This window comes from Lytechinus variegatus, chromosome 5, assembly GCF_018143015.1.
Source record: "Lytechinus variegatus isolate NC3 chromosome 5, Lvar_3.0, whole genome shotgun sequence".
NCBI lineage: Eukaryota > Metazoa > Echinodermata > Echinoidea > Temnopleuroida > Toxopneustidae > Lytechinus > Lytechinus variegatus.
In genome coordinates this window covers 33,770,092-33,784,267 of record NC_054744.1, presented here as the reverse complement: position 1 = coordinate 33,784,267, position 14,176 = coordinate 33,770,092, and the positions used below count along the sequence as shown (strand labels likewise).

General features: G+C 35.1%; 1 protein-coding gene across 2 annotated transcripts in view; it reads left to right on the top strand.

The window, feature by feature from the left end:
* Positions 1-14,176, top strand: part of LOC121415972 — a 44,916-nt gene that overhangs the window by 5,802 nt on the left and 24,938 nt on the right. For both annotated transcript variants that reach the window (XM_041609382.1, XM_041609383.1), the window contains exons 2-4: positions 525-1,780; positions 3,807-3,953; positions 5,383-5,619. In XM_041609382.1, the coding sequence (XP_041465316.1) occupies positions 525-1,780; positions 3,807-3,953; positions 5,383-5,619 (1,640 nt within the window). The remainder of the gene's footprint in view (positions 1-524; positions 1,781-3,806; positions 3,954-5,382; positions 5,620-14,176) is intronic.

Sequence of the window (14,176 nt, the reverse complement as noted above, 5' to 3'; positions counted from 1 at the left end):
ATTATCAACATATTTTGACCATTTATTCTGTTCTGTTCAGAGCATGTCCTTGGGACTTTCTATGTCCTGTGTTCTGAAGTTCAGTTTGAATAGGCAATGGTCTACTTGCAGTTAAAATTATGGGAAGCCAACAATTCCAAAAAGTCCTCTGCATTTATATATTTGATTTGGCTCTTTCCTCATGTTTTAATGATGAAGAGAACTATATCAGTAATTATTCTTCATCAGATACATGTATGACGGACTTGATTGCCAAGTAGCTGACAAATTGAATCTTGTAAATTTTTTTTTTGAATTTTTGGTCACAGTGGGCTATCCATAGTTAGCCTGAAACTTTAAACCAGAGTTTAAATCAAACCTGAGTTCAGAATATGGACTTATATGGCCTTGGTACGTCCAGGCCTTTGATATTATAAAACAGGAAGTCTTTCTGTCTGGTTCCCAGTTGATGAGCTCTGCATGACCAGGCAAAATTATGTATCGCATCTGTGAAGTAACCAGGTTCTTTGTTTTGTTCTTATTAGGACTGGTTGAAACAGTAGACCCTAATCATGTAGATCATGGCCATGACCAAATGGACAGCCAGGGCCACATGATGGAACCTGGACAGCCATTGGTGACCCCTCCCCCTAGAGTTGCTACTACTGGCAGAGCTGCAACAGTCAAGACTTCAAGTCCAACTCTGTCATCCTCCAACTCCACCATTGAAGCCAATACAACGGTTGGCAATTCTACATTAGCCACAACAACATCCAACTCTACGACCGCAGTGACTTCCGTGACCAGGAGGTTGACCCGCTCATCAACAGTATCTAACTCGACAGGGACAGTGTCTTCAACCATAAGGATGTCGTCGGCAAGAGCACTCCCGTCCGCAGAAACTCCTACATCTCCAGACAAGAGTACAGTGACAGTTCCAGAGCACCAGGAAACAACAGATGAAAACAGTACCACACCTGTTGAGCTACATTCCACACATCCACAGTGGACATGGTGGGACTATACAACAGAAGCAGTCACTGGTACAAAGACACCCACAACAAGAGCAGCAACCCTTACAACAAAACAACAGACAGCTCAAATGCTGACAACTCCCTATCCCCAAAGTACCACAAATACCCCACAGACAAGTCAGGTCCCTGTTCAAACCACTCGGCCTACTCCAGTCCAAACTCAGCCAAGGTCTACCACCACTTATGCTTTACCTATAACATCTGAAACTGTTTCAACAACAATGCCTACAACAGTAAAGTCAACTATTGCATCAACAATTCCATGGCACTGGCCCTTTCCAGCTACCACAAAAGAAACAACCTTGATGTCCTCCACAAGTCAGGTCTCTAGACTCTCCACACTACCAGGAAACACTCCATCTGAAGAACATCCCGTCAAGACTCCTACTCTGTATCCAATCACCACCCTGGCTCCTCCTGTTGCCAATGCATCCTACAAACTTCCCACCTACCTTCAGCTTCGCCTCAGCACCACCTGGCAGAGGTTCTGTCCAGGCAGTGATGATGTCCAGCTATCCCTTTCTAACTTTGCCCGTCAGGTCCTGGGCCAGTCTCCCTATGACAAGGTGGAAGTACCGTACCTGAACGTCAGGGACCACTGCCGGGAAGCCAGAGTGAACAGGTTGAAAAGGACCCTGTTGTTGGTTGTGATACCCGTTGATTTCTTTGTCACCGTAAATAGCTCCTATTATGAGAATGCCACCCGAAAGGTTGGAGCTGAACTGATTTATGATCATTCCATGCTCCAAGATGACATCCCTTATCAAGTAAGTAAGCCATTATTCTCCTTTAAAATGCAGTATTCCTGTTTTGCCTTTGTTATATTTGATATTCTTGGCATATCACATTTTTTTCTAGTTTGATATTCCATGTTACCTTCAATGGAAGAAGATGTAGTTTCAGGGGAATGACTTATCTTAAAGAACAGCAAATATACCCCTTGAAGATTTGTGGGTGCAATGTTATTCTAATCATGAGAGGTCGAGAAGCAGAATAGTGTAGACTTACGAAGTACTGCTATTAGAAGGACTCACTCTGGACTATAGATGTATTTGAACTCCTGATGAATTCATGTACAGGTTTCCCAAATAATACAAACTCTGCAGTCAATTTCCTGCACTGGTTACTAATGATTTAATCAAACATCAACATTTGCTCTTAGATAATTCACTGAACATTATGTTTTATATTCATCCATGGTTTAATTCAAATTCTAAGCCAGTGGCTGAATTTTACACAATTTACATTTTAGAAATGATACAAACATGATCATGATGAAAGGCATAATATTAAAATCCACAGTAAAATTTCATATGAATAATCAGAGATAAAAAGTAGTCAGAAATAAAAAAAAAATAATCAGGAAAATTCAGACTATATTTTTCTTACTGTGCCCATTAATTTCAGACTTATTGAACAATTTTAGGCCTATAGGTCCTTACTACTCTGATCTGCACTATTTGAGGGTAAATTCATGAAAGGGAGCTTTAAATTCATTAAGAAACATGGATAACTGTGATTAGTTTTTTGGAAGCAGCAGACAGGAGTAATAGAATCTCTCCTTATCTTTTTTGGATTAGCTAATCCAATGCCATATGGTTGCATATTCCTGATCATCTGATTTGACTACTTCTAGTCATGGATGATGATAAATTAACAGGAAGAAAGATATAAGAAACAAACTGAGTTGATGCTGTACATGTAGGAGATTTAAAATTCATCCTGTTTTTAATCTGAACATCTTTAATTATCTTGAAGGCTTCCTTATTGATTATGGTTTCCTTGGCAACAGAAGGATTTGCTTTATCTGCTTTTTCCAATGAACAGAGAGAAGTTGATTCATTTGAATTACTGTTAGCTATAGTACTTAATTAGCTTAATTGTAAAAGCCATGAAATTAAGTTGCTGTTACATTCATTAGCATATCTGCCATCTTGGTTTTTCCAGTAGTGACACTGATAGACTCCAGAGAAATTTAGGAATTCAGGGAATTTCTCAAGGAAATGAAGTGAATCTTTTATGATCTTATTAATTTCTTTGATAGATCTATAGTACATTTTCCTTTTCACTACATCAAAGTCATGAATTACATTGTTTTTACAAGGAAGCAGGACATCCTTTTGTCTGTCGCTTGTTTGAGTATCAAGCAATTTCCTTTTAAGTTTGGATTTCAATTTCCTTTCATTTATCAAGTTCCCCATCTGTACTGTAATATATCACAAAAATTTTACAAGGTTATTACTCTTATGGTAAATGATCTCTCTATACACTAGAAAAATACATATAAAGTAGCATGTGTGAGACATAAAAAATGAAGAAAATTTTATAGGAAATCCATTATTTTTTTTATAAATGTGTGCGGTAGGCTGAAATGCTGATATCTCAATCAGGCACGAAAAAAAGGTTTATTGATAAATAAAGTAAACTAACAATGGGGATGGTTAATGAAAATGGTCACCATGACAATGGAATAATAATTCATGATGATGACGATAATGATTAAATATAATAGAATGTAGTCCATGAAATTGAAGCAGTGATAATGATGGTTCTCGATAATTCCACATCAGCGTGTCATATACAATTTTATTCTAAAAATAGTACAACTATGTGCTTGATACAAAGCATGTGCCATTGTTGTTTTCTGTACAAAATAACAATCAATCCGTTTTACTTATGCTGAAAAAATATCAATGTTTGAAAGGGAAAACAAGTAATGCAGTATAGCAAAGGAAATTTGATTAAATTTTATCATTTTCCAATGATTATTTTATACCCTTTTCTCTGTATTAGATTATCTCGGCTCATATGCTTGTTATCAACAAGCCAGTCACCCCAGCCCCTCCAAATGACGGGAGTAGCCAAGGAGCTGTTATTGGTGCAACTCTGACAGTGTGTGCTCTGGTGTTTGGCGTCATTCTGTCGCTTGTGGGAATGAAGGTAAAAATGGAAATAATGGATGAAATAGAAAAAGAAAATGGCTAGAAAATTAAGGAATATGGAGATAGTTATTTGAAGGTGGACATTATGCTCGTCCATGGATTTTTTTAAAAAAGGGCCCTAATAAGTAATCTTGCTTTGATTTCAGAGTACCCTGAACAATTATTTTTTCCATTTTTCCCCATCATAATAAATTAATGTCTCAAATGTTCTAAATATTTTCATGATAGTTTGACATACCCTTCCCTTCACCATACAAATTAGGCTGTTGATAGTGTATCATTAATGAGGCAATTCTGATACCCATTTCACTGTATTGCCTAATAAACAGCCCTATTTATGTCTTTTTTCGGACCAGCATAGTACCCCCGGGCTTTCTGCAGAAAACCATGTCATTGTTATTGATCATTTTAAACTCAGAGCTAGACAAAATTCTAGAGTTAAAATATATACAGTATTGTAAATCAAGAATTGATAGTACAGCCTACCACTGTCTGTTTTTATTGGGAAAAAGGGTGCAGTATTATAGGCCTGGCACCGAAACCCAGCCCTTCAAGGGCAAAAAGCGCAGGCTAAAGACATCGGCACTGGAAAATCAAGATATTTTACACTGTTCAGACAGTTTCACACATTATTGCTTTCATAGTACTCTTACAATAAAACAAATATATAAGACATTATTGATACACTTTTTTCATGCTGTTCATACTATGTTTTCTCACTCTTCTGATAGCCCCCATTCTTTTGTAATTGATATGGGTAACTGCAATTTACTTTTACCTTGTATGTTTCCTTTTAATTTAATGTTGGTATCTTAGTTTGCCTTTCGTTAACATGAATTTTGTATTTTTGTCTGAACTGGAAGTGTAAACATCAAAGCTAGATGTTGTTTTCAAGGCCACTGGTATGGTTGCCAAGAAAAATAATCTCAATTTTTTCAGGATAATGTTATTTTTTGGCCCGGTATCTTAACTTAATTTGCTGTTTCATGCTTGACTCTACCTATTTGCAAGCAGCACTTCTTTTTGTAATTTTCTAGGTTGTAGGGGGTTATTTTTCAATTTGCAATAAACAAATGATAAATGTATACAATATTGAAATTACTTCTAAACATGTATATTTTCTTTTGGTTTGTGCACTTCAATAAAATGCAAATACATTATTGCAATCATGAATATTTATCATCATCATCCTAATCCTCACCATCATTACCATTTTCTTCTCTTAATTGTTAATTTTTATTACCCTTTGTTGTTAATTTTACAGGCCCATATTCACAACATTTGGCTATGATATGAACATTTTTTTTGCTGATACATATAATATCAATCGTTTAAAATAATCTTATTCTTTTATGACAGAAAAAGTGAAATTTAGTTACATGTATTACACAATTCATTTCCAATGGAATATTCTTTGGAATCCCCAGGTCTATCGAGTGCGCAAGTCCCATGCCAGCATCTCGGACCGCTATTACTTTGACGGCAAGCAGCTCCAAGATGCCCTGAGTGAGTCCCACCAGATGGCGGGGGTCTCGCCCCATGGAAGGGCTACCGGAGGGGTTGCCCACCCTACCCCAAGCTACAGGGAGTATATCCTAGCGTCAATCAACAAGGGACTGGTCATGGATGACGAGGACTCGGCAGTAGAGCTGGATGCGGTAGAGGTTAGTCTTTTTTTAACAAAAATTATGCATCAACCTCTGTTGGTGAAAATAGAACACAATTATCAATGATGGTTACTTTTGATTTAAGATTTTGTGTTCCTTCTTGTTTGCTTTAATATGTGTAGATTTGTTTTTCTTTTCTTCTTTTCTTATTATTAGCATTAGTATTGTTAGAATTTTGAAATATTTTGTTTATTCGTTATGATTTCTTTTACAATTATTATTCTTTTATGTTATGTCTTTACAATGACTAACTACAAAATGTATGAAAAGAGGCTTCTAGATTACACTAATAAAATAATTACTAATTTGTTCTTTATGAGAAATAAAAAGTTTGATTTAGGTTTGCCTAAATATATTTTTCTCATTATTTGATGTGCCAACATTGGGCTCAATGTCCGTCTAACCTTAAAGATCAAAGCGACAGGCAAATGTTGAATGGACACAGCATAGCACAGCAGTACAGAGAACACTTTTGAATAGATGGAGAAAGTTCAAATAACTAGTTTTGTCAAGACAATCAAAAGAGAACAACATTTTTAGAGCAAATCTTATATCAAATTTACAGTGTAAGAAATGAAGAACTCTCACCAGACCTGTGCTTTTACACCACTTACATCACAAAAATACCCAATAGTATGCTAAAGTGAAGACAAATTACTCCTGATAAAGCGCTCTTGTTGCTATGGAAACGCTCTCAGTGGGGTGACACGTTTCGCGCGAAATTCGAAACCGCAGAATAGGCATTCTACACCTGTCGTGTGGAGTAGCCCGCTCAAAATGTGCGAAGATCGCTTCCCGAAGAACGGTTGTGTCCTCACCTACGCTAAAACCAGTTTAACAAGGCAAAGCGATCTTGAAAACTACATCGCGAGGTGGTTTTCCAAACTGGTTTGGAAGATCGCTTCCAAGACCGCTTTGACCGTTCTCACTACGCGTTAAACTAGTTTCCACTAAACTAGTTTCCAGTAAACTGGTTTTAGGAACGTAGTGAGAACAGCCTCTAAGAAAACTTTGTAGGGTTCAGGTAGGTTTGAATTATGGAGGGGGGGGGGGCTATAAAAAATGAAAAGGCTTGAAGACTTTATTTACAGGTATTTTTCTGATCATTCTGATATGAATAACCTAGCCATGATGGATGATTAGGATGCCAACTTGACATAGAGCTAAACTGTTTCTTATGTATTAGAGTTTGAATTAGGGCTAAGCCAAATATTGATCCATCAAGTCTCTGCTCTTTGATGGGCATTGACTTTTTATTGATGCCAGGAATGCAAGCCACAATGTGAATCTGATACTCTACATGTAGTATCAATGAAGAATGAACAAGCTTTGGAACCGTACCAAGAAATTAATCAGTGCAGAGTGAAACACTAGAATATAATATTATTCATCAACTTCATCTACTCTGAATTTATGTTGTACTATTATCATTTAGATACATTTTTATAACAGTTTATTTTCTCTTTTATTTTGGTTAAGGTTAATTGTCTAACATTGATATAATGTACGTGTTAGATTTGCAACAAATCTTATGTGATAGATGTAGTCATTGTGCAGAATATATCTACTACTCCTTATCATGCGTATTATGAGTAACAGTATTTTTTGGCCATCATACAAAGTAAGTCAACTCAGACATTTATTTGACAGTTTATCTGTACAATACCTGTTTTGAATCAAGGTAGAAGTAAAGGTACAAAGTTCCCTTGGATGATTAAATTAAGCCATGCACAGTAGTATGATGTAACTAGTGGCATCAAACTTTTCCATGGCTAATAGATCGGTGAATACCTTGTATCTAATAGGGCTCGAGCAACAGCCAAATATTGATATATCAATTCAGGAAACAAAAACAGGATAGATCTCAGTTTTCATTAATTGATGAGAGGGGGGGGGGGGGGGGGGCTTATACAGGAAGTTTAATGGGTTTTTTTTTTGGGGGGGAGGGGGTTGGGTCAGAATTTTATGTCAAAAACTAAAAAAAGAGCAAGATTGGTCTACCATAGGATGATATAATGGAGATCTAGGATTTGATGGTGGGGGTGGTGTAAATAAATAAAGTTGATTGTTTTATTTTATGTCGCAGAATGTTGTGTTAAAAAAGGAGATTGAAAAAAGGGAGAGGGAGGGTCTGTTCCTCTGAAGACTTAATTGTTTCCAAAGAAAGGGGTGCATACTCCCTGTGCCCCCCGCACATAGTATGCACCCATATGCATGAAAGGGAAGCTAGGAATCATTAAATAATCAAAATTGGTGTCTATGTAGGAATTGGAATTAACCACATTGAATAAATGATTAATTAATTACAAAGTTGTGAACACATGCATTCAGGCTTTGATTCAATAGTTTCACAAATCTAATTACTGTGATCAGTAATACAAATAATGAGTGCATAATCAATTAAAACAGATCTACTATTGAAAGCTCTTTCATGCAGCTCTCTGACATTACTACACTGCAGCAAAACTGAATATTTATGTAGAGATTTCTGTTAAATGACTCCACTGATGTATAAAACAAGGCTTATGCCTGAATACAAGGAAATGTTTGCAATTTCCTCTCGTTCAAGCACATGACACATGTATGTGTAAAATTATGTGTCCATGGTATAGGATTTGACCTCATATACATCATTGTCATATATGAGCCATGAAGTGGGGATAACTTTGACATTTTGTGACTAACTTTGTATGGACATCATTTGACATTCTGCAGTGTCCCAAAAGAATGACTCATGAATTGATATTTCATTGCTACAATGATTTTTTTTGGTGTTTATACATTGGCTAGCCATCAATAAGAGCTCACCCCTTGAACTACATGTAGGTAAGATGTTTGTCCACACTCACTGACATATTAAATCTCGAGCAAAAATCCCTTTAGATGATTAAATTGTAGAACAAAATGATGGCAAGAATAGCACTATAAAGTTGATTAAGAAACTAAGTTTTGAGTTTGTTGATAAATTAAGACCCACAGTCCACACTACTCAAAACTGTGAATGCTCTCCCCCTTCCCCCCTTTTCACCCCCTCTGAGATATTCACCGCAAAAACGAATCATTTTTTAAGAAAATGGTATTTTGGGGATTTACTTGACATATGGAGGATGTACTCATATTTGTGGGGATCACAATATGAAATAAAAAAAAAAATCATAACTCCATTATATTTTGACAGATTTTCTTAAGACATTCACCAATGTGTTTCTCTATTTTCTTTGATGCCTTTATCAAAATTAACTGTTTTGTTTAGTCAGGATGGACTTCCTATTTAAAGTTTCCTATTAAAGTTTTTAATGCATCCACAACTGCAAGTTAACCAACATAGTTTATCGTGTGAACCTAACTAAAAGAAACTATCCTAATCAAACTTTTATGGCAGAACGAGGGAAGTATGTATAATCTGGGAGATTATGTGACCTCTTTCTTCCAGCAGTCATCAGCTGAGTACAAGAAGGACGTAAAGTATCCGTGAGTTACACCCCTTTGTTAGTGGTGAATATTGTAATTCCAGATTGCTCGAAATCAAAGTATACAAGAAAAGAAGGTCATAGGTCAAGCATGGTTACTTGATACATATAGATAGATATCTGATGACAGCTGATAGCCCTTGTACTTGAATTAAAGTGCAGACTGAGAAGGATTTATTGAACAGCTATTCGCTTTTAGTTTTTACATGGATGGGATACTTCAAGCCAGACTGCATTTTGTTGTTAACCAGACCCCTTTTTCAATTTCAGTCCTATAAATCCAGGAATTAAAGTAAGACAGTATATGTTCAAATTAAATTATTAACATGTTTATTTGTAAGACAATATCTTAAAAAGAAATAAAGTTATTTAGTGATAAATGCAGGGGACCAAATAAAGGGAAAATGATTAGGAGTATAATTATTTAGTATGCAGTAGGCCTAATAGAGGAAAACAAAGAATATGAAAATATATGTGACAACATATTTTCACAAGTGGCATAGGTTGTCCATTGTTGGGTTTTTTGCTTACTACGTGCCATTGCCCCCTAAGAAACTGCCCCTTAGGCTTATGCTTTATATTCTAGACTGTTTTATTCTTAGTGCATATGCACATGAACCCATATTCACTACCATATCTTGTTGAGGGAAAAATTAAGGTCAAGTCAACCCCAGAAATATGTTGACTTGAATTAATTGAGAAATATCAAGGAAGCATTATGCTGAAAATTTCATCAAAATCAGATGTAAAATAAGAAAGTTATGACATTTTAAATTTTTGTTTATTTTTCACAAAACAGTGATATGCACAACTCAGTGACATGCAAATGAGACAGTCGATGATGTCCCTCACCCACTATTTATTTTGTTTTTTATATTTTGAATTATACAATATGTCATTTTTTACAGATTTGACAACAATGACCAACTTGATTGAACCATATAGTATTAAACAATGCTAATTGCACATGTTCAGGGAGGAATAAATTGTTGTTTCACAAGACAACAGGGAAAAATTTGGAATATATCATATTTCACATAATAAAATACAAAAGAAATAGTGAGTGAGTGATGTCATCAGTCTCCTCATTTGAGTATACATGTAACTGTTTTGTGACATTGAGCGAACTTTAAAATATCATAACTTTCTTATTTTACATCCGATTTTGATGAAACTTTCAGTGTTATGCTTGTTGGATTTTTCTCTTTTTATTCGAATCAACTTTTTGTTGGGGTGGACTTCAATATTCAATTGCGTTGAATACTGCTCGAGTGATTGCAAAAGCTGTGTCTAGACTTGCGTGCATTGCAACCCTGCCGGCATCGGAAATTTATGAGCCAATAATCAGATGGGCAGATTAAAGCATTACTAACTGTTGTAATGATGACATGCTCTCTTATCTTTGGATTTAAGAGGATTGAGAGAGCTATGTGTATTAGTAATGCACCTATCAAGATTTGATTCATATGAATAGACATGATAATCATAAGAATAACGTTGACGATAATTATAATGATAATAATGAGGATGATGATAATGATAATAACATTAATAATGATATTAATAACAGTAATAATAATGATGAAAATAATAATGGTAATGATGATAATGATTATAACGATAATAATAACACAAGTAATAATAATAATGATAATAATAATAATACTGTCATTAAGTGCTACTACTTACTACTACTGCTGCTACTACTACTACTACTACTAGCTACTACTACTACTACTTACTACTACTACTACTACTACTACTACTACTACTACTACTACTACTACTACTACTACTACTACTACTACTACTACTACTACTACTACTACTACTACTACTACTACTACTACTACTACTACTACTACTACTGCTGCTGCTGCTGCTACTGCTACTGCTACTGCTACTACTCCTACTACTACTACTACTTCTACTACTACTACTACTACTACTGCTGCTGCTGCTGCTGCTGCTACTGCTACTACTACTACTACTACTCCTACTACTACTACTTATAATTCAATACTTATAATAATGTATCCTACAAACCACTAAAATCCACTCTACAGTATATACAGACTTATTAAGAACTTAATATAACGGTTTTGTGCAGGTTTTTTGCTTTTTCATTAGATGATGAAATCACATTCATTTTCCTGACTTTCTAAGTATTTTTTTCACAATATCACCATTTTGAAAATGTTTTCCCATGAAATATCAATTGCTTAAAATATCAATTTGCCATTAAAGTGAGGAATTGATCCTTGAGCAGAAAATGTGAATAATTAAAATTTCCAATTAAGTAATTGTTATGATTAGAAAAACAGGCCTGTTGCAATAAAAAACATAGTTATTATAAAAGATAAACATACTATATATTCCCACTCAAATGGATTGAGCAATTACCGAAGTCCTATAAGATAATTTCAAGAGTTCATTTACTCTGTAATATGCTTAAGTGGCTGTGAACATGAATGTAAACAAAGAGTAGCTATTACTTTGGTATGAAATCGCACTTTTTGATATCTCAAGTAGCTTTGGTAAATGCAACCGAAATAGAATAAAGTAAGTATATCATCAATTGATTAAGTGTGAAGTAATAGATATTGTAGTTCTAAATAACTTGTGATGTACATATGATAGACTTATGATGATCGATCATGAACTGAAATTTTTAAATGTGCCATTTGGATGAATTTAGGGCCCCATACTACTAAGAGAACTTTACAGTTGATCTTATCAACTTCAAGTATATATGGAAACCCATCAGTGCCATAATTTTTATTTAGGAAATTTGCACAATGCCCTTTGAAAACAAAGAGAAGCAACAAAACAGTTAATGTATGAATACATCATGATCTAGAAATTATTTTGAACAAACATGTGTTTTAGATGTTGACATTGCTGGCTTTCCATAGTTGTCATTGATTGGATCATTTGTATTATTTGTTGAAAGTTGGTGACAGCGGCACATTAGGCGGTGCTGCACCAGCCAGAGTTTGCTCAATCTCGAGAGTTTAATCCGATCGGCCCTCTTCGCGATTAATCTCGAGATTCAGAAACCCCGTCTCCACCAGCGCAAGAAGAGCAGTTTGTGCTCGAGCGAGGCATCGATGCATTATTATTGTGTGGCGCGGTGAATAAATAATCCCAAGTGTGACTGCACCTGCGAATTAGCAGGATAATTCGTAAATAGCGCGCTCATTTTGCAAATAATCCTAAGTTGACTTGGGATTGCAATCTCGAGATTAATCTAGTGAAGTATCCCGATGATTGCATCTCCATTACAAATAATCTCGAGTTTTTTCAGATCGGGATAATTTGCCGGATCAGAAATAGTGCACTAATTTGAAAACTTGGGCTGGTGCAGACGGCCCTATTGAGAGTTAAGATTAATAAAAAGGTGATTGACAGACACCTGGCTTTATCTTGTTTATAATCAGGCAACATCTTTTTGTCGGAGAGAGGGGGGAGGAAGGAGGGGGCTGAACATAGCAATCTGGGTCATAAATTTATACATGTGAGCAAGCAAAGGGAGCAAGAGAAAAAAATATGTCGGAGAGGGGCTGAACATAGCCATCTGGGGCTTACTTTTAAAAAAAAATAGTAATTTTCTGATTTTGTCAATGACCACAACATTCTATTTTTTTTTTCTTAAGCTCTCTGATCTTTTTTATCAATACCAAAATTGGTTAAAATATTAGCGTACAAACTGTTGGTTAATTCACTTTGCAATTGCATGCAATTTGTTTTTAACAGTTCGTGGGTTCATAATTGAACCAACATAGGAACATAGGCTATATACACAGTAAGAGCGATGTTTAAATTTTATACAATGTTGTTTACTGTCTGAACCTTACAGTAGTTGTTTACAGTTTTAATAATCATGCTTAATTTATGGAATCAAATTGAATATTAAAAATTAACTGTGTCGCTGAAGATTTCAAACACTTGTTTATACCGTTTAAACAAGTACTGTATTGCTCATAAAACAACATTGTATAGAAATGTCAAACAGCGTTTTTACTGTGTAGGTTGGTTAAAAACTTTCCAAGAGTGTAGTAGGCTGATGTTTTCTGTTGATGTTATTATTGTATTTTTTTATCACTATCAAAGTTGCCATCACTTTTTGTATTGGTAATGATATCTGGCAGACACTCCTTGTACTCCACAATCATAATCAAGAGTTTTATTAAATTTATAGATTAAACAAATATTTGCATTTCTGTACTACAACCATAACATCAGCAGATTTCTGTCATAATAATCTGGTATTATTAGATCATTGCATAGTGTTTGATTGTTCTTGAAGCCATTTTAGTCGAGCAGTGCACCTGTAAGCTGTTGAGTAAACAGAATTTTGAGTTTTATTCCTGATCTGCAAATACAATCAAGGTTCCAAGTCTTGTTTTAATTGACCCAGTTTATAAGCAACCTTTGGCTTCTTGCGATGCAGTACTTGTTTATTACCATCAAATATCAAAAGTCAATACCTGTATGCGCCCTTCAAAGTTTATATTTGCATCCTCAATATTTGAATTGTTACACCATACAATATCCTTGAAGATACAGTTGCAACAATTTTTTGAAGCTTTGAGACCTCAATTGGGTTGAGATGGTGGTCTGATAATTTGTTATCAGGAAAGGGCCTTCTGAAAACTTTTAACATACAACTTACAAAATACAACATATATGTGTGTATATACATGTATATATATATATATTTTTTTTTTAGGGGGTTGTAGGAAACTTGACTATATTGAAACCACAGACTGTCCCTATTTTCTGTTTTTCAAAATAATACTGTATTTATTTTACTATGTTTTGGTGTTCGATGTAGTGAATGTACCAGGGGGGGTGGCGGGAATCAGCCAGGAAGTTTTAGGGAGCACAACATCATGCATTTTTAAGGAAAGAGTAATAATATGTGACTTTTTTTATGTAATGAAAATCTAAGTTTGTGATAGGTTTTTGATATTATAATATTCAAAAAATGATATCATGTTTCACCCTTCACCTTTCCTTGTAATATTCACCATCTTTTTCCCTCACTCCTCCCACTGTGAAACATTCTCCACCCATATTAG